The sequence below is a fragment of the Eleutherodactylus coqui genome, chromosome 13, assembly GCF_035609145.1.
Source record: "Eleutherodactylus coqui strain aEleCoq1 chromosome 13, aEleCoq1.hap1, whole genome shotgun sequence".
In the NCBI taxonomy this organism is placed as follows: Eukaryota; Metazoa; Chordata; class Amphibia; order Anura; family Eleutherodactylidae; genus Eleutherodactylus; species Eleutherodactylus coqui.
The window spans coordinates 77,068,374-77,090,509 of NC_089849.1; the positions used below are offsets into that span (position 1 = coordinate 77,068,374).

A 22,136-nucleotide genomic window follows, 5' to 3' on the forward strand; every position below is an offset into this window, starting at 1 on the left:
CTGAACTGACACACCACAACAAGTTTGCAAAAGTTGGCAGAGGAGGGGGATGCCATTGCAGGGTTAGCACTGCTGCAGAACAACATGCCCTTTGACCGCCACGTGCAATGTCTGCTCCAGTAAGAAGGGGAATAGGAGTGCAGGGCAGGCTAGACAGGTCTTAGTAGTGGCAGATAGAAAGGGCAGTCTGCCACAAAGATTCGGATCGTTGAACAGTGTGGAGTTTCCCTGGATCAGGTTGACAGATTACTGGGAGGGTCTGGTGAGTATCCAGTAGTCACGGCACACATTGGCACCAATGATAAAGTTAGCTTAAGACAAGGCCCTCCAAAGTAGCATTTTCTGAAACATTACCTGTACCTCACCAGATAGGCAGTGAGAGATTAGCGAGGTGAACAAGTGGCTCCAGAGTTGGTGTAAGAAGGGAGGGTTTGGGTTCCTAGAGAACTGGGCCAACATTATTGTTGGCTACAAGTTCTACCGTAGGAATGGGATACATCTCAATGGGGAGGGTACAGCTGTTCTGAGAGAGAGAAGATGGCTAGAAAGCTGGAGAAGAGATTAAAAAAGGGGGTTTCATTACAGAGATAGAGGGGAACACAATATAGATAGTGACCTAGGACTAAGTAATGTAAATGGGGTGGAGTAGTGGGCAGGCAGGGTTAGTACAGGTAGAACTGGCAGAATGGTTAATAGGGATACACTTAAAATAAAAAAATAACCAAAATCTCTAAACTGTATGGTGACTAATGCTAGACGTCTGGCAGGCTAAAAGGGTAACGTACTGGAAGTAATAACGCCTGAGGAAAACTAGGACATATCAGGAATAACGGAGACCTGGTTGGATGAAAGCTGTGACTGAACGGTTAACTTACAGGGTTATAGTCTGTTCAGAAGGGATTGTAAAAAAAAAAAAAAACGTAAAGTGTGAGGGTCTTTATGTAAAATCCTGTTTAAAAACCACACTACGGGAAGATATATGAGAGAGATGAACATGTGGAGTCTCTGGACAGAGATACATTCAGGAAAAAACAATAATAAAATCTTCATAAGGGTTTTTTAGAAGCCACTGAAAATCTATTACTGAGGAAAATAGATGAAGCAGCAAACCACAACGAGGTAATTATTGAGGGAGACTTTAGCCATCTAAATGTAAAGTTGAGAAGCTGAAACTTGCGAATCTCATAAAAGGTAGCAAGTTTCTGTCAATAACTAAAGATTATTAACTTATCAATATTAACTAGAGATGAGCGAACACGTTCGGCCCCGCCCCTTTTTCGCCCGAACACCGAACTTTGCGAACACTTCAGTGTTCGGGCAAAAAAGTTCGGGGGCCGCCGTGGCAGCGCGGGGGGGTGCGGCGGGGAGTGGGGGGGGAGAGGGAGAGAGAGAGGGCTCCCCCCTGTTCCCCGCTACTGCCGCCCGCGCCGCCGCGCATCTCCCCGCCCCCCGGCGGCACCCGAACTTTTTCGCCCGAACACTGAAGTGTTCGCAAAGTTCGGTGTTCGGGCGAAAAAGGGGCGGGGCCGAACGTGTTCGCTCATCTCTAATATTAACCAACAGACCTGACAGAATAAAAGGGATGCGGGTTGAGAAGCACCTGAGAAATAGTGACCACAATATAACTTCCACTTGTCATTCAAAAGGCAATTTTATAGGAACGCTATGAAAATACTAAACATTATGAAGGCAAAGTTTAATTAGCTTAGAGATGCCCTTAACCTTATTGACTGGGACAATATCCTCAAAAATAAGAGCATAGACAACTCTAAATGAGAAATATTTAAAAACACTTTAAATACTGACTGTGAGCAGTTTATACCTTACAGGAATACAGGAATTAGGAGTAAGAGTAAACCAATCTGACTTAATAGAGATGTAAAGGGTGCAGTTAACAGCAAAAAGAAAAAAAAAGTGTTTAAACTACTAAAACAAGAAGGCAGCAAAGAAGCACTAAAAACCTATAGGGAAAAAAAAATAATGAATTATGTAAAAAGCAGATTAAACAGCAAAAGGTGGAGACAGAGACTTATTGACAAAGAGAGTAAAACTAACCCTTAAAGGGGTTGTCCCGAGGCAGCAAGTGGGTCTGTACACTTCTGCATGGCCATAATAATGCACTTTGTAATGTACATTGTGCATTAATTATGAGCCATACAGAAGTTATAAAAAGTTTTATACTTACCTGCTCCGTTGCTGGCGTCCTCGTCTCCATGGTGCCGACTAATTTTCGCCCTCCGATGGCCAAATTAGCCGCGCTTGCGCAGTCCGGGTCTTCTGCAGTCTTCTATGGGGCTCCGTGTAGCTCCGTGTAGCTCCGCCCCGTCACGTGCCGATTCCAGCCAATCAGGAGGCTGGAATCGGCAATGGACCGCACAGAAGAGCTGCGGTCCACGGAGGAAGAGGCCATCTTCAGCGGTGAGTAGAGAAGTCACCGGAGCGCGGGGATTCAGGTAAGCGCTCCGGTGAGCTTTCTTTACCTCCCTGCATCGGGGTTGTCTCGCGCCGAACGGGGGGGGGGGGGGTTGAAAAAAAAAAAAACCCGTTTCGGCGCGGGACAACCCCTTTAACTTTTCTTCAACTATATAAATAGTAAAACGATAAATACTGAAAGTGTTGGCCCTTTAACATTTTCCAATCCAATTTTGTATCCTGGTTTTCCTAGGCGGCTTATTCTATGGCCTAGTGAGGCTGGCGTAAATGCGTCGACCTAACCAGGCCATCGCCTGTTTCCCCTCCCCATAGCAGGCTTACATATCTTCCTTCCCGCTCTGTCTGTGCAATGGGAGGAGGTGGGACAGGGGCGGAGCTGAGCGCCGATCAGCCCCGCCTCCTCCTATTGATGGCTATGAACAAGGGGCAGGGACAAGGCGGACACTTAGCTCTGCCCACAGCTATCAATGGGAGGAGGCGGGGCGACGGTTAGCTCTGCCCCGCCCCCATTGCAGAGACCGAGCGGGGAGGAGAGTTAAGCCTGCAGGGGGGGAAGGAGGAGAACAGAGAGAGGTAGTTTAGCAGCCACGCTGCTAAACTCCCTCCCACCTACGGCCACTGTCATGGGCTCCCATAGGAGCCCATGCAGCGGCCCGACGTATTTCGGCCCAAACATAGTTCCAGAACTATGTTTTGGGCTCGACGTAAAAACGCCCGGCGCTATATTGGCCGGCCAGCCGTTTTTACGTCTCGCAAATACACCCATGTGATCTGATGCATTGGAATCCAATGCATCAGATCACAGCGCATATTGGCTGGCTCATGTGAAAGAAGCCTTAAAAATCATAAGGTCTTCAGATGTCAGACAGTGATTGGAAAGGGTTAATAAATAATGTAGGAAAAATTGTAGAGTGTGATGAGGAGAAAGCAAATTTCTTAAATAAGGAAATGAAATATCAGATGAGATGCAAAGTGATAAAGTAAACTCTCCAGAAAATGTCACCAGTTTAACCCAGGAAGAAGGAGAGCCACCTTAAAAAGATTAAACTAGACAAATTACCAGGTCTCGATGGCATAGATCTCTGGGTTCTAAGGGAATTGAATGATGTGATAGACAGACTGCTGTTTCTTATATTTAAGGACTCTATAGCGACGGGGTTTGTTCAACTGGATAGGCACATCACAATGTGGTGCCAATATTCAAAAAGGAGTCAAAAAGTGAACCTCGAAACTACAGACCAGCAAGTTTTACTCCTATTGTGAGTAAAATTTTTGAAGTGTTTTTAAGAGATGTTATCCTGGAGTACCTCAAGTAAATTAGCTGTATAACTCCATATCAGCATGGGTTTATGAAGGGTCGCTCCTGTCAAACCAATCTGATCAGCTTCTATGAGGCGGTAAGTTCTAGACTGAACCAAAGATAATCACTGGATCTTGTATATCTGGACATTTCCAAAGTGTATGATACTATTCCGCATAAAAGGTTGCTATTAGAGATGAGCCAGCGTGCTCGCTAAGGCAAACTACTCGAGCGAGTAGTGCCTTATGAGAGTACCTGCCCGCTCGTCTCAAAATATTCAGGTGCCAGCGGGGGAGAGAGGTGAGTTGCGGGGGGGGGGGAAGAGAGTGAAAGAGATCTCCCCCCCCCCCCCCTCCCCGTTCCTCCCCGCTCCTCCCCGCTCTCCCCCTCCGGCACCCGAATCTTTAGAGACGAGCGGGCAGGTACTCGCATAAGGCACTACTAGCTCGACTAGTTTGCCTTAGCGAGTACGCTCACTCATCTTTAGTTGCTATATAAAATGAGAATGCTTCGTCTGGGTGAGACTGTGTGTAAGTGGGTAACTGGCTCAGGGATAGAAGGCAGACGGTGGTGATTAATGGCACATACTCTGACTGGGTCACCTTCACTAGCGGGGTACTACAGGGGTCAGTATTGGGCCCTAGATTTTTTACTATATCTATTAATGACCTGGTAGAAGGATTGCGCAGTAAAATAGCAATACTTAATATTTGAAAACTATGTAATGTAATTAACACAAGAGGACAGAATGCGGTTGTACCCATATAGAAGGGGGTTCCTTACTATAACAGCAGTAAGACTATGGAACTCTCTGCCAGAGGGCATAGTGATGGCGAATTTGCTAAAAAGAGTTTAGGAGAGGACTGGACGTATTTTCTGAGTGTTTGCAATATTATACGTTAAAGTCATGAATTACTTCAGAAGGGTTGTTGATCCAGGTATTATTCTGATTTCCAGACTTGGAGTCAGGAAGGTTTTTCTTCCCCTTAAAATGAGAACAATTGGTGTCTACCTCATTGTTTTTTTTGCATTCCTCTGGATCAACATTGGGGGTAATAGGCTGAACTGGATGGACATAAGTTTTTTTTCAGCCTTACATAGTAGGTTTCTATAGGTTATTTAGTACAGCAAATTGTTGTAGCTTTTCTTGAGTTTTACTTGGATATCATACTCTTGGTACAGGACAGTTCAGGCAGCCATTTTTAAAAGATTCCAGCTCACTTTGGTTCTTTACCAGCTCATCAATGGGATGATACATTAAAATATTAACCAGGCCTCTAGCAGAACACCCAGTCACTGGCCTCCTGCACATGGGCGGAAATTCCACGGCGGGATTTCCCGCGGAATTTCCGCTCGTGGAAGCTGCCATAGGATTGCGTTAGCAAACGCAATCCAAGACAGACGGCTGCAATTTGTCCGCGCAAGATGTCACGCGGCAAACAAATCAAGCCCCGCGCGGAAATCTTACTCCCTGGCAGCCGGCACTGGTCTGCGCATGCGCCGGCCGCCGGCACATCAAACAGCCGGAGCCGTGGAAGCAGGTGAGTACGCGCTGGTCCCTGCAGGGGCGCGGGACGGGTCCTGCTGGGAGAATTCTCACAGGCGGCCACTATTACTGATGTATTCTTGCATCTATTTAATGATTGCCTTTACTATTGATGACATGTTACAGCAGCCTACAATGGACAACACAGCCATGTGATACTATATTGACTTGGGTACAACCATAGTCCAAGTAAATGCACAGGGTGGAAGGGAACTGAAGTAGTATCTCAACACTAAGTACATTAACAAGTATTCTATTATTTCCAGATATAGGGAGCAGCAGTTATTTTGACTCCCTAAAAAGCCTAGAAATGAAATTTGCTTAACACAAATGGACAAACCTGCTTCGGGCTGGTTCACATATCAATGGTGTGTTCAGCTATGTGTATTTTTCCTTCGGAAGCCATCCAGCAGGAAGACTGATGCTAACCAACACCCCAGAGGAAACTATGGGATCAACTTTGCCATCAGTTTATTCTACACTAGAGAGAAATAAGACTGGAGAGCTGGAGATTATGTGAAAGGCCTCGTATAGGACTGGATTAAAAACCATCCTTGTAATAAGACGACCACAGTGACACCTAATGGCCACGATAAGAATGTACCGTAAATTCCATAACTTATACGAGAACTCTTTTTCAGCTTAGCCTCCGTTCCATTAGGTTCTCATTACTTTTCATAGGCAGAATAATGTATTCTGCTATGTTCATCTTCCCAGTAAAGCAAAGGGAAACCTAACAGATGCCATAGAAAGTCTATACAGTACTGTCTTGTTCTCTCAGTAATAAGTACAAGAACATGGTCATACTACCGTAGTACTTAGAGAGTCTTTCCGAGATAGAACATTCTCAAAATAGGTGATCAATCTGTAATTGGTGGGGTCCACAGCAGAATGTGCCCCCCTCACTGCAGTGACTGATAGGGTTGCCAACCTAACATTTGGATATTTCTGGACAACTGGGGCAAAAATCACAGACGGTCCAACATTTTTATAGCCCCACCTCTTTACATAGGACATGCCTCCAAAATGGCTGAATATAAATCTAGAGACCTTCTCAATGACCATGACACTCAAGGACACCTGTGACCTGACAGGCTGCATCCATACATATAAGGTGCACATGCCAGGAAGGGGTTAAGGGCATGCTATTATTTCTGATATCCATTAATATTACTGAGGACCAGGTCGCTCCTGATTACTGTTGATACAAAGCTATTTTTGTGCCGGAAGCAGCTCCGTGCTGACAGTAATGAGAATGATGACAAGCTGATTGGTAGGGATCCTGAGCGGCAGATCCCTGCCAATCTACTATTGATGAGTGATCATGAGGATAGGTCATCAGTAGCACTAGTGGAACAACCCCTTTAAAGGGGATTCCCATCATGGCTTTTCCTGGCAGAGCTGGGCTCTATGGCTGGCTGGGATGCCGGACATTGGCTACAAGCACAGGGCAGTGATTGGTGGTGAGTACTGTACTCTATACCCCTTCCCCTTGTTCAACTCCTCTTGCTAGTGCTGTGCTACCTGTTTGCACTGCGCAAATCGGTGCTTGTACAGTGCAAACTTTACAGAGAATAACGAAAACTACTATGAATAGCAAAAAATACTCATTTTCTAATGACTGGCCATGAATTCACGGACGGTTGGCAACCCTGGTGACTGACGCAGCGCCATTTATTTCTGTGAGCCTGTGTTTGGTAGTGCCGATTCATTGTATTTGGCTGAGCTGCAGTACCAGGCACATCCAAGGGTAAAACCACATTGATTTATGGGCAACAAACATATCCACATGAGGTGTGGCCATCCAAAATCAAAGATATCATCCTTCTGAGAACAACCTGCTCATCATGTACCTTTCAATGTCTTTCTGGTATTTAGCCATGTCGCCCTTCATCCTCTGCTTCTCTTCCTGCGAGGCCTGAAGCTGGAGGTCTTTATTCACTGTATCTCTAGATACTTGGGTAATATATGAATCCCAGCCGTTCTTCAGGGTGGAAACATCATCTTTCAACCTTTAAGAAAAAATTGGTTTAGGCACAATACTATCAGTAAACTATTTTTTTCAAAATAAGAAGAAAATCCGCAGAATATATCTGCCCCCAAGTGGCCGTATCTTTAAAGGGGTATTCGAGTAAGAAGAGGTTATCCCTTATCCACGAGATAGAAGATGGCCTCTCGTTAGGGTATGGTCACCACAGTATCAGACACTGATCCCTCCCATTACCAATAGACAGAGAGAACGGTATAAACATGAGATCATCTCTGCAGGAATTATCTTAATGACACCATCATTGCACTGATTTAGAGGACACACAACCTTTTCCGGGAGCTTATCTGATGGCCTTCTGGAATTACATGCAGAATAGGATTCATTTGCCTCTGAGACATAGATCTTTTAAAAGGACAACCAAGTGGTTAAAGTAACCCTTTGGTTTCAGGACAAAATTCTGTCCTGGTACTGAAGGGGGGAATGGGAGGGTGGGGGTGGGGGAAATTACCATATTAGCTGCTGTCGTTCTTCTATGTCCCTTTGTTCCAGTAGTTCAGAATTCTGTTTTCAGGTGTCCAAGATGGCTACTGCAATTTTCGACTTACCTAATGCACAATTGGTGCTGCTCTCTGAATGTTCAGCACTGATCATGTGAGCAGTGCTGGCCAATCAGAGAATAGGTATAGTGCATACTAGTCTAATACTATTAAATTTCGATAAGCAGAAAAAGTATAGCAAGCGGCACACGGGAATCTTCCTTGAATAAAAAAAATTACATTATCCGATGTGTCTTTATTGTGTCCATTGTAAAAGCAACGTTTCGGCCCCTTACAGGCCCTTTTCATTGTTAAATTCCGATAATGGCAAAAATAGAAAAACGTTAAAAAAAACTAAATTTGGCATCACTGTAATGGTATTATTGACCCATAGAGCAGAATTTATGTCATTTTTACTGAACTGTGAACACAGTAAAAACTAAACCCACCCTCTGCCCCCCCCAAAAAATTAAAAAAAGTAAAAAAATCGTGCTTTATAAAAAGAAATTTGCCCCACTTAAAACGTTTTTACGTACATTATGTGGTATATTAAATGGTATCATTAAAAAATACTACTCAGCCTGCAAAAAACAAGCCCTACTATGGCTAGGTCAATGGAAAAAAAAAAAAAAAAAGTTAGGCCTTTTGGAAGGCAAGGATGAGTAAGGCAAAATAAATTAAATTTAAAAAAAAGAAAACTGTGATCCTGAAGGGGTTAAATGATGGCTGGGTGTTTGATTTTTGTTATCATCACCCTGTCCTTATGCTGCTTGTTTCCAAAGCAGTGCAACAATGATGCATCACATTCAAGAAGTGTTTACATACAACACAGGCACTTAGCACAACACTTGCTGTACACAACCTAAAGTAACCGCTGTTACTACACCGCCATCTCCTCTGGGTCCCTCCCAATTACAAGCCTCATGATAAGGTGTGTATTAGGAAGTTAGGAAGATGCATCCTTTTAAGCCTCTGCCCTTACCAGCTCCAGAACAGAACATTCTCCCAAAGGAAAATATCTATCTATCCATCTAGCTACCTACTAATTGCAAAAGTTAGCGCACCCCTGTGTAATGTACCTTAACTAATTCTCTAACTTCCCAGTGTCGGACAAACATGCAATTTGGCAGGAGCATTCTTTAGGTACTAAATAGGAAAAGTAACGGGGGTCACAACTCAATTATTCAATACTAATTGCAAAAGTTAGTGCACTCCTATGTAATGTAACTTCCCGATGTCGTAGAAGTGTGAAATTTGGCACAAGCATTATTTAGGCCCTAAATATGAAAAGTAAGAGGGTTGTAACTCGATTATTCAATGCTAATTGCAAAAGTAAGTGCACCCCTATGTTATGTAACTTCTGGTGTCGTACAAGCGTGAAATTTGGCAGGAGCATACTTTAGGTCCTACATAGGAAAAGTAAAAGGGTCACAACTTGATTATTCAATGCTAATTGCAAAAGAAAGTGCACCTATATAAAATGTAACTTCCTGGTGTCCTACAAGCATTCTTTAGGTCCTAAGTGAGTAGAGTGGTAGGGGTGGCGCATTCTACAGAGAAACATCAGTACATGCAGCCGGAGGAGAATCTAACGCACCTCTATATGTATACATATTTTATTCCTCGGTTCCTCTAAGGTACCCTTGACTTCATAAAATTTTCCATGCGAACAACAAGTAAACACCTGTATCACAAACTCAGGCCAAGCCGGGTATATCAGCTAGTATAAAATAAAAATTAATGGAAAAAACATTGCATGAAAAAAAAAACAAAAAAAAACAAAAAACACATTTTTCAATGAATTTGTACTCACTTCTCAATGATGCTATCTTTTTCTGCCAGCGCGGCCCGCTGACTGCACTGCGCGCTTCGCTGCTCCACCTGTAGAGTTTCTACACACAGCTGTAGCTCTTTGATCCGTGTCTCCAGCTTCTGTGCATGTTCATTGTGAGCTTCCTTCATAGACCCCAATGCCGACTCCTTCTCACGGGCAAGTCGGTCTAACTGCACATGCCTGCAATGTAATATCCTCATCAGAAAATATTCATTTATCTTATTACATTGAATTTATCTTCAAAATGCATCCCTTAGTTCCCTACTGACCAGATCTTAGACAACTGTATTTAAGCTGGCCAAAGACACGGAGGCTTATTTACTAATACAGTGCACAGGTTAGGCAGTACAACTTAGAATAGACATTCTTACAATTCAACAGATTTATCATTCAGGAAAGCTTCTGTGATAAATCTGGCACATGTAAAGACTGTAGTCCAAATGTAAATCACCTATTAATTGGCTTAGTATATGCCAAAAATTGGACCTAGATTCTGGCACAATTTAGGTCACACTCCTTTTTCAGACGAGTTAGAAAAACTGTCCAAGAGTCTAAAAACACAGTAAATGTGGCACAAAGCATGCAAGACAGTTTTCTGTCATAATTTGCTCCAGAAAACCGTTGTATTTTGAATGGTAAATAAGCCGTAGAGCTTTCACTGCTGATCAGACCAATTTCATTGGGTTCCAGGGGCAATGTGATATACAGTACATAGGGACAGGACGAAGGTCTCCAGATACCTTCTGCTGGAGGAAACAAAGGTCCAACAGGTTGGTTTCCAACTCTTGGTTTTCCAAACATAAACAGGACCAAAAAGGTGTCTAGAAGCAACTTATGAAGATTCTAATGAACGTACACGAAGGGCTGATAGTTGTCAGTCATTCCATCAGAGAAAACCCTACTTTATATACAGTGAAAGTTTTATTGCAGTCATCCAATGTGACCAGAGCAAAGGGTCATTATACTCATGGTTATTTTTTTAGATAATACCTGATGAAGGAGTCTGCTTATTTGTTGGGTGATCAGCAGCACCACCATCATTTGGCTCGATAATTGAGCAAACGAACCTACAAACATTATTACCCCATCATCAGGCCGTGTATAAAGCCCTTCTACTTGGCCAATGACTGAGCTGTGAAAATATGCCCCATATCAGCCAAGAAACAAATGCTAATTCGCTAGCTGATTGGAATATTTATGCTGCTCGAAAAATACTCATGTTTGTGGGCAGCACATCTGTCCGTGCGAGCATGGGGTGTGCTGCCAATAATGATGATACTGTGTTGGAGACAAGCAATTACTTTATTGATTATTCGTCTACAATACTTCTGTCATCAGCCTGTGCAGGCCATTTAAATGGATGGTGTGAATACCCTAATTTAAATAGGTAAATTGTTACGCCAGATCCTCTTTAGTTTCCTTGAATGACATTACAGAATGTTGACCCTTTCCAATCCAATTTTGGATTCAGGGTTTCCTAAAAGGTTTTCTCTTTTTGCTGTTTTACAACGGTGCCATCTGCTGGCTAAAGCCAGTGTGTGCGCGCCAGAGAGGCTCTGACAGCAGAGTGGCTGGCAATAGACAGTAAGAATACCCGTCAGACGTTTTCTGACATTGGAGCTGTAAAAGCTTCAATCAGAATGTAGGAAGACGTCAGACAGTGGATTGGAAAGGGTTAAAGGACTGAAGTGTCTTATCTTCAGTGCTATAAACAGCCTGTTTACAAAGGAGAACATAAAACTCTGTTTCATTGAAGCTCCATGATTATTCATCTTAAGTGTAATATCACAAGCAATTCTGTGAATGGCACAAAAACACCCGTCATTAACCCTTTCCAATCCACCGTCTGACGTCTGAAGACGTTCTGATTGAAGGCTGTACAACTCCGATGTCGAAAGATGTCCGGTAGGATGTTCTTACTGTATATATTACTGGCTGCTCTGTTGTCAGGGGCCTCTCTAGCATGTCCCATACAGTAGTACTGGCTCTAGGGGGCTCTCTCTAGAAAGAGAAGCCCCCTAGGAAACCCTGAATCCAAATTGGATTGCAAAGGGTTAAAGGGATTTTCCAGGCACAAAATGGAAATTCTGAAAATGCTGATATCTAGGCGGTACAGCTAACTAGCGGCCACCTCTACCTTTTATCTGCCGGTCTGCACCCTCTTCTTCATCCTGTGCAGCCGCTTATCTGCTGTGCATCACTTCTGCAGTAAATACAGGAACAGACTGGTATGACCCTTTTACATGGAATGATTATCGTTGCTAGTTGTTCAAAAGCCCGCGATCCCGCAGGATTTTGGATGGCAGTCATCCCGCATAAAAGCATGCAGAGACTGAACGAGAGTTGTCCAGTCGTTCAGTTTTCAGCATACTTAAAAACCGAACAACATATTGTTCAGTGTAAACAGCAGCCGTTCAGTATTTCTTACAGTGACTGAAGGTGCGGCGGAAGAGCAGGGAGAGAATGCTCTGCTGGCTCCCTGCTAGCTGTGCTGTGAGCGATCCAGCGATACTCGCTCCTGTGTAACAGCACTTGAGCGAGTATATATGGGGAGGAGTGTCAGGAATCGTTTGAGCGACACTCGTCCCTTGTTAAAGGACTTTTACCTACAACTTCCAGCATGCATAGAGCTTGTTTACTGGCCAGTGCTGTAGCTCCACCCACAGCTCACAGGTCCTACAACTTACCAGCACCAACCTCCCTCGCGCTCAGAGTGCCAGAAAGCCTGCTGAAGCTGGCAGACCAGACTTTCTGCCACTCTGACCTGCACATGCGCAATACAGCGTAGTGCTTCTGCTCCTGTCCTCCCATCATGCACTGCTCACAGGATGTTGGAGGCTATGGACAGGGGCGGATGTAGCAAATGTGGACAAGCTGAAGTAGAGATATTTTTCAAGTGAAGGGTCACATGACAGACAAAAGATGGAGAAAGTAGCTAGACTGGGTACAGTGAACCCCATTACAAAATGATTTATTGTGATGATGTACATTAAATTTTAAAATGTTAGTTTGTGCCCAGAATACCCCTTTAATGTGAAGCATGGTCACTGTGCAGTAAATGATTCAAGTATGAGGACGCTCTGGCTGCATCACCCCCTGTCTAACTGAAGACATATTACAGTCTCGTCTGACTGTCACCAGGTCTCTTCTCCCATTATTAATTATCTCACAATCCCCGTCTGCACATGTAATTAATTATGCCTGAAGCATCTGCTCTACCGAATCACATTCTCAATAATGATTACCACTAAATTATTCAGTAAACATGTTAGTCTAGCGCTCCACCTGGACTCAGCAGGGGTGATATATGGCTGGAGAGAAATCACTGGGAAGACAAAGCAGTTATTTATCTCTAGCGGCAAAGCCTCCCAGCACAGTCCTGAGACACGATGAGGATGTTGTGGGGCAGGATTACATGCGCCTGAGTAGTTGAAGCATGGACTGTCTTAAGGCCCATTTACATGCAAAGATTATCTCTCAAAATCCATCCAAACGGCCGAAGTGAGCAATAATCGTTACATGTGAAAGTGAAACTATCGCTCACTTCTTGTTACCAGTCGTTTAGCCTGTCTCTTCAGTCAGCTTAAAAACAACCTTGTTAGCGCTCGCCGGCTTTTCGTGCTGTGCGACAGCTTCCCGCACAACGCTTCACATAAGAGGGGGAAGTGCTGAGCAAGAAGCAGATGAGAAGCCAGCGAGCCACTGGCAGAACTTTTAGTTTGAACACACTGCACGAGTGCCAGCGACCTTAGCGGTGACATTAGCACTCATGCAGACAGTCAACCCGTGTAAAAGGGCCTTTAGTTTCTTACCTTCTATAGCAATGGGATGTTTTCACCTGCAAAATAATGTATAGGGCATTGCCAGACTCAGTAGCTTCAACATAGACACTTCTTTGTAATGTCATTAATATCATGCTACAAACTACAAGACCACATGGAAATCACTTGTAGACTTGTAAAGTTCTCAAACTTTAGCATAGAGCGAATGAAAAAAAAAAAAAAGGATCACGCCACGATTTGCGGATGATCCCATTCACCCCTATCAAGGCCACGGTAATCGCGGAAAAAACAGATGTGTGACAGTGGCCTTAGGCCTCTCCCACACAGGCGCTTTTTACCACGATTAGCTTGGCACTTTCAGCACCACGCTAATTGCGGTATAACGCTCCCATTGTTTTCAATGGGAGCCGCTCAGACAGCCACTCAATCGCAGCGCCGCAATTTTTGAGTGGACGAAAACTAAAGTGAATTGTGGCGCTTACCGCAACACATGTGTGAGGGAGGCCTTAGGCCGCTCTCACACATAAGCACCGCAAAGCCCCGCAATTTCAAATGCGACGATTTGCCACGACTTTACTTGCGGCCGACAGTGTGTTTTAGCGCACCGCATCATTGTGATGAGTGATGAGGTGCGCTAAACGGAGAAATACAGAACAGACTCCGCTGGATCGCACTGCATGTCTGCGAGGCCCCATTGATTTCAATGGGAGCGTTAAACCACGGCATTCAAAACTGGTACAGCAAACGTGAACAACTGAACTATTTGCAAGTGAAGGATTTATCTGCCGGTATAAACAGGCTGCACGAGAGAACGAGCCAACACGGTCATCGTTCGCTTGTGCGAAAGATAAATCGCTCTGTGTGAAAGCAACCATAGGCTGGCTATACGCAGTTTGTAATCAGCCAAACTGAACGATTAAAAGGGAGCAGGGAGGGCTAATTAGGAAACAAAGTTATGGCTGCTGGTTTTCTACATTGAAGCAGTCCGCGGAGGACACGCTGCTCTCCAGTATGACCCCCATGTACATGCTTAGTGGAGCGCCATTTATACAAACATATACTCCTCTAGAAACAATACATCTAGGAAAAAATATATCTGTACATAAGGCATCAAATATAACACCATACAGTCTGTTGTGGCGGATTTCTATGCAATTATAGAGAAAAAAAAACTCTTTACCCCTCTGTATTAACCCTTTAAATATCCATTGTATAAAATCTATTAATCTCTTAATGACACCAAATGCCAAAGTCATCCCTCGTTGACAGCTCCAGGTCCCCCTCACAGCCAATCACAGAGCCCTTTGCTGAGCTCCGGGATTGGCTGCAGCAGCCTGTGATATCCAATCTACAGGCTGCTGCAGCCTGTATACATCACGGGGGAAACTCAGAGCTTTCAACTGTGGACTTGTGGGAAGCCGGTAGAGGTATTAGCTCATATTATTTTCTGCCCTGGTAGTCCCATTTTTAACAAAAATAGATCTTGGAAAACCCCTTTAAGTTTTGCCTATGTGCATTAAAGGGCTTAAAGGGAAGCCAGCAAAGCTAAGAATTTCCCATTGTAAGTATTTATTAGTGCATGCTAGCTAGTGCCTGAATAGATTCAGATTGCATTCTAGCCAGAGAGTGAGAATGATGATATCCATGCTCCTTTGAAGAAAAAAAAAAAGTGTGACACAGGCAAAAGACACTCTGCCCCCTGCTGGGGGGTTTCTATAAAGGAGGACCCGTCAGCAATTCTGGTGTTTTTATCTTAGTAATAATTCTATTCCATGTGAAACAACAACTCTGGAGCATTTTTGTATAATTCTGTGTTAAGTTCCTCTGTTACTCCTCCTAGAAATGTTTTAAACCCTTAGTGACGGAGCTTTTTTTTTTCGTTTTTCCCATTTTTCGTTTTTCCTCCCCTCAATGGTACTATTTAATGTACCATATAATGTGCTGAAAAACTTTTAAAAGTTTCTAGGTGGAGAGAAATGGAAAAAAAATAAAATTCCACCATCTTTTGGTGCGTCTTGTTTCTATGGCGCACGAACTGAACCAAAAGTTTTATGATAACTTTATTCTATGGGTCGGTACGATTACTGCAATACCAAACCTATATAGGTTATTTTTTTGCTGTACTACTTCTATTGTTTTTTTTTAATATATTTAATTTTTTAAAATTATTTTCTGTTGCCATCTTCTGAGCGCAATAACTTTTAGTTTTCCGTCGACATAGTTGAGCGAGGGCTCATTTTGTGCGGGACGTCCTGTAGTTTACTTTGGCAACATTTTAGAATACATTTGACTTTTTGATCGCTTTTCATTGCATTTTTTCTTGGAGACAGGGTGATCAAAAAAAAGCACATTTCTGGTAACGTTTATCGTATGGGGTACATAATGCGTTACTTTGATCAGACTTTTACGGGCGCAGCGACACAACATATGTATTTTTGTTTTAGGATTTAGATTCTTTCATTATAAATATGGCAAAAAGAGGGGGGGGGGTTGAACTTTTATTACTTTTTTTTTAATAATCAATAAAACTTTATTGTTCTTATTTTTCCTTTTTTCTTTTAACCACTTACGATGCTTTGATCGCTTCTGCAGTATGATGTAATGCCGTAGCATTACATCGCACTGCAATTGGGCAGGCAGTCTATCAAGCCACCCCAAGGGAATGGCTTGATAGGCATTCAGCCATGGCAGCCCTGGGGTCTTTCAGAAGGCCCTTGGCTCCCATGACACCCACACGGCTCCCTGCGATCTCATCACGGGAGGCCGCATGGAAACAGCCGACACCCATGATGTATGAAAAGAGATTGCCGCGCGAACCAAAACGGCTTACACCAAACTGGCGGATAGGCACCACGATAGTGCCCACCAATGTAAAGTTTCCCCTTGCATCTCTTTTCATGCAGGAGATATTCTGGGAGGCCATGACCTTTGAATCACTCTGCATTATGGGAAGTAGTAAATAAAACAGACATGTCAGGAGATTACAGGTCCTCTCTAATCCTACTTCAAGAGGGGTATGGATGCCTTTCTTGAGCGATACAATATTATAGGATATAATCATTAATAACTTCAGAAGGGTTGTTGATCGAGGGATTATTCAGATTGTAGTCAGGAAGAATTTTTTTCCCCTTAAAGATGCTAGCAAACGATCCTGCATTCGGAATCCGACCCTTGCCCGGCCGGTGACCGCACGTATCTGTCATTTCTTGTCATGTGCAGGTGGTCTTCTGTACCGAGGACGGTCCGGCTGGCGAGCCGTCGGACATGCACAGTACAGATTTTCCTGCACTATTGCTAGGTGATGTCAATGTCAATTGTGGAAGGGACACAGGTCCATTGACCTCAATAGAAGCAGTCTGCGCAGAGCCTGCATGAAAATGGAGCAGGCTGTGTTTTTTCCTCCACAAAGGGAAAATCACAGTCGTTGTCCGCCCGTGTGAGCAGACATATGGATGCCCCAAGGGTTTGAATTGGTGCAGAATGCTGCGATCATCTGCAAGGGGAGATGGTCGCGGATTCCGCAATTCAAACCCGGTCGTGTGCAGCCGGTGTAAAGAGGGAACATTGGTTTCTACCTCATTGGGTTTATTTTTGCCTTCCTCTGGATCAATATTAAGGGTTAATAGGCTGAACTGGAGGGACAGATGTATTTTTTGGCCTTAAACACTGTGTTATGTTACTTACTTTCTCTGAAATGTCTCCTCTTGTTTTTTCATCTGTTGCTGCATTGACTGTAGATTCTCTTCCAGTTCCTTAATTCTACAAACATAAAAACAAACCATAATAATTAAAATTAATAAATTAAGCGCAAATACGGAAAATGCTTGCTTTTAAGTAAAGCGGCAAAGTGCCAATACTGGGACACCCGCTATTACTGTAACTGTCCTGAAGAAATGAGCAAACGCCATTGTGAACACCAGCTAAACACAGAAAATAAACCTCTGTATAGCGGTTTCCAATACCGCTTTTGGCAAGAATTACATTTTCTACAGGGGCTTTTCAAAAGTGACCTAAACAAAGCTAAGCAAGCAAGGAACACCGCAGGGTCACAGTGGATCCATTCATTTCAATGTGATATTAAAAATGAGAGAAAAGAACATTTAGCCATGAACTGAAGCTTTTATCACTAGAAGAGATCATATTTGATATGGGTTATACTGGATCTGCTTATCAAATAAAGCTTTCCATAATGTAAGCGAGATTTTAAGTGCCTCATGAGGACATTAGAGCGCAGAGTCACCGTCTTCACAACACTATGTGATATATTATTACAGGTCCATACACACAAGTCAACCATCCGGGGAAATGTTGGCAGTTGTGCAGTGCCCTTAGTGACAGCTGCATGAGCAGGATGTCACACATTAATGATACTGACATGATAGATGGGGGGGGGGGTGAAAAGATCCTGCTGAATTTTAAGTGCTCCATGAAGACCATAGACAATTTTAGAATAGAAAAGAAAAATAATTAAAGTCACCATATAAACAAATGGTGCTGGAATGATAGAACTTTTTATGTTTAATCATTTTTTATTAAAGTTTGCGTATATATAAAAAGAAAATAAACAGTAGCAAGTAGGTCTCGCAGGACCGTCTAAATTGTAGGAAACATTTAACCAATTGCCTAATCCATGGATCCGGCTTACTAATGTTATTATAATGAAATACATAACTATACGTCCATGCTGTCAAACCAAAAGGAGGTAATATCTTAGTTACAACTTAACACAACCGAATTGATCTCTAAATAGGTTTAATATTGATAGCTTAGTAGAAAGGAATTGGACAGAGAAGAGAAAGACAAAGTGGACTTGACAAAGACGGCTGATAATGCGGTGAAACGTTGTCGTGTTGTATGGGCACAATAAAGATTATCTTCACCGGATGACGTGAGTGAAATCATCATTTGGAAGTACCCCTGGATGCTGCTTTGAATTATTTATGGATTGCTTATATTGATGTGGTCCAGGATCCAGAACTAGGTTGGAAGCGTGCATCCCTTACCCTACATAAGAAGCCTCTCTAGTACATGAGCTTGGTGTGTGTTCTGCTGTCTACCCAATATTGACATATGTGTACATAGGTGCACACCCTTGTACGTGCAAAAATATGCGTGTATGAAAACAATGGTCTGTCCGCACCCCGTAATTGTCTTTCAGGGAAGAGCTTTAAATATAAGCTCTTCCCTGAAAAACAAGAATTTTAGTGTAAAAAAAAAAAAAATAAATAAATACTTACCTGTCCGCCGTTGCCGTGTCCCCGCGGGGATGAAAAACACATCTGCCGCATGCAGATGTTTCCTTCATCCCCGCGAGGAAAAAGAATTCCCTCCTGCACCTGTCACATCCGTGGCGGATTCAGCAAAGGAATTCTAAATCCCTGCAGGGATGAAGAACACATCTGCCGCATGTGGCAGATGTTTCCTTCCTCCCCATAAGGAACAAGAATTCCCTGCAGCACCTGCCACATCTGTGACAGATGCAGCAAAAGGAATTATTCATCCCTGCGGGGAATAAGGAATTCCCTACCACAGCTGTCACACATGACAGCTGCGGTAGGGGATCCAGCTGCTAGCATCCTGCAATTGTTTTTCAGAGAAAAATATAAGCCCTTCCCTGCAAAACAAGGAAAAGTGGTGTAAAAAATAATAAACACCATATACTTACCTTCCTTCAGCTGCCAGGGCTCAGCCGCGTCCTCTCAGCGCGGTCCGCGGCTCTCCAATGCAGTTCTTTCAGCTGAAAAACCTGCTTCTGATTGGCTGAGGTGCTCAGCCAATCACAGCAGCTCTCGTCTGTCATTCATTCAGCGAGAGCTGCCTGTGATTGGCTGAGGTGCAGGGATGAAGAATTCTTTTGCTGCATCTGTCATAGATGTGGCAGGTGCAGCAGGGAATTCTTGTTCCTTGCGGGGATAAAGGACACGGCAGCGGCGGACGGGTAAGTATTTTTTTAACACTAAAACTCTTTCATGGAAGAGCTTCTATTTAAAGCCCTTCCCTGAAAAACAATTCAGGGGTGCTGGAAGACCATTGTCTTCAATGGAGCAGCCGGCAGCAGCCGCGGCTCCATTGAAGAAAATGTGTGCATTCCCTATGGTGCACGCATGTCCTATCTTTGCAGGCACATGCCTGTAAAGCACGGACATGTGAACACACCATAGGGAATGCATTGGTTCTAATAGAAGCGTGTTTTTGTGCGGGCGTATGCTGGCACAAAAACAATCTCGGGTGAAGCCACCCTAAAACCATATTTGAGCAAAAAACAAAAAAAGAAGTGTATACAAAGGCTATTTTCTGCTGGCATCTTCTGAGCGCAATAACTTATTTTTCAGTTGACATAGTTTTGCTCATCTTTTGCGGGACGTCCTGCAGTTTCTATTGGTACCATTTTGGAGTTCATATAACTTTTTGATCGCTTTTTATTACATTTTTTTTAGAGATAGGGTGATCCCAAAAAAAAGAAAAAAGCACAATTCTGGTGTTTTTTTTTCTGACGACATTCACCGTAAGGGGTAAATCATGCATTACTTTTACGGACTTTTACGGACCCAGCGATACCAAATATTTTTATTTATTTTTTATAATTTTGATTCTTATTATAAATATGGCAAAAGGGTTTTATATATATATATATATATATATATATATATATATATATTATATATATATATATTTAGTACAACTTTTATAAACTCCATTTTTACTTTTTCTTTTTAGTCCCCATAGGAGACAAGAACTTGCGAGGCACTTATTATGGCTGTGCAAGAATAAAGCTTTTTTTGATACTCTTGCACCTCTATATTCTGCCACATATTCTTCTCTTTATAAGAAATTGCAACGCTTTGATCACTCCTGCAGTATGATGTAATTCCATTGCATTACATCATACCATGATCTGACAGGCAATCCTATCAATCCAAGCCATGCCAGAAGGCCCCCGGGTGTCAGAAAACGGCATGGCAACCCACGATCTCATCGTGGGGGGGCCATACGTGACACCTGAACATGGGTTGGGGTCAATTAAAGGGTTAACAGCTCCGATAAGCGGAAAGACTTATTGCAGCCGTTGAAGGCAGGTGTTGGCTGTAGGAAACAGCTGGCACACGCATTGTATGGAGCAGGGTGGAACATAGATGAAATGCTTGATGGTAAACTCAATTGCCCTGGAAGAGTCAAAGCTCTGGCTATTGGGTTCCATAGTGGTACCAGGACAACCAATTTTTCCATAGAACGCTTCGCGATCCATAAGGATAGCTGCCAACTTCTCATTGACCATGATAATTTTGTTTTCACAAAGTCAATGCTAACTGAAGTTTTTCTCCAGAAGTGAGCGATTGCTATATGCGCAGCTAGGAAGCGATAGGATATCCATTTGTGTGTGTATTTGGGGATGTTAGGGATTCATTTATCCAGTAGAGCTTCCCAGGGCGATTTTTGTACTGACAGGTTTGTAATGGAGAATATTAGCGTATATACCTGGATCCAAAATCTACGAAGCCTAGAGCAATTCTATCAAATGTGTAGGAAGGAACCCTCCCCTCCATATCCTCTGAAGCACGACGTCCCGGGGAACATATTGGCTTGACAATCATTTTTGAAATTGGGTTTGATTAAAAATTTTGCCTTTTGTCTTCTGCAGCTTCTACATATCATTGTACCTAGACACTGCAATCTAAAAGTTCAAAAGGAGAGCAGTCAGGGAAGCTGGACAGACTGCTTAGTTTCCCTCTGCCCTCTTCCTATTAACGTGCTTATCAACTAATTTATGACCAAAACAAAGTGCAAAAGAGGACAGATAGGGGGGCTGAACTCCAAGAGGTCAGGCCAGCCTCACTGATAGATCTCCTTAGACTTAAGGCCCATTTAGACAATGATTATTATCACTCAAAATTCGCTCAAAAGCCATCATTTGAGCGATAATCGTTGTGTCTAAATGTGCCCATCTTTCAGTTTAGCTTCAAAACGGTCATTCAGCAGAACAGCTGATAAGCAGGAGCTCACGCTGTGTTCTGCCCAGGGACCGCTGATTGCATTCTCTCAGCTGTCAGCCCCGCAGTAGAACAAAGGGAATGTAATCAGGGAACAGTGGGTGGTCTGTTCCCTGAATACAGCTCCCAGTGACTCACATGCTACTAATTGGTACTAATAGGCATTAGTACCAAGTAGTAGTTTATGCAAAATGATCACTCAAAAGCCATCTTTTTAGCGATCATCGTTGTGGTGTAAATGAACCTTTAAGGCCCTTTTACACACAAAGATAATCTTTCAAACAACTGAAAAAATCGAAAGATTTAGCGATCTATTTGCATAAAGTGTTAATGGAAAATAATGGTCATTTACACTTTATCATCTTCATTTGCATGTAAAAGGACCTCCACCAGTTGTTTGCAGGGCCCAGCATGTGTTTACAAACAAAAATTATTGCCAACCCAAAATACATACCTTTAAAAAACAAACAAAAAAAAAAAAAAAAAAAAAACACGCCCCCCCCCCCAAAAGGTGTCCATAACTTTTAAATGGTATAATAGGTTCCCATAAATACAGTGATTACTCAAGCCTTGAACGAAAGTTTCAAGTAGTGCCCAAATCCTGTTCTCCATGTAGTAATTTTTAATCTCTGTGTGGTTAGTACTCTAGAGCTCCTCCAAATCTTTTAGGCCTCATGTCAATTGGCGGATCGGATTCTGCACGTGGGAGCCCGCAGCGGAATCTAAC

At 43.1% G+C, this 22,136-nt stretch overlaps 1 protein-coding gene across 3 annotated transcripts in view; it reads right to left on the reverse strand.

Annotated features, from left to right (window-relative positions):
* CCDC57 (coiled-coil domain containing 57) overlaps positions 1-22,136 on the reverse strand; it is a 75,642-nt gene that overhangs the window by 35,815 nt on the left and 17,691 nt on the right. For all 3 annotated transcript variants that reach the window (XM_066586424.1, XM_066586426.1, XM_066586427.1), the window contains 3 exons: positions 17,106-17,180; positions 9,619-9,819; positions 7,133-7,291 (listed from right to left, as the gene is read on the reverse strand). In XM_066586424.1, coding sequence (XP_066442521.1) covers positions 7,133-7,291; positions 9,619-9,819; positions 17,106-17,180 — 435 coding nt within the window. The remainder of the gene's footprint in view (positions 1-7,132; positions 7,292-9,618; positions 9,820-17,105; positions 17,181-22,136) is intronic.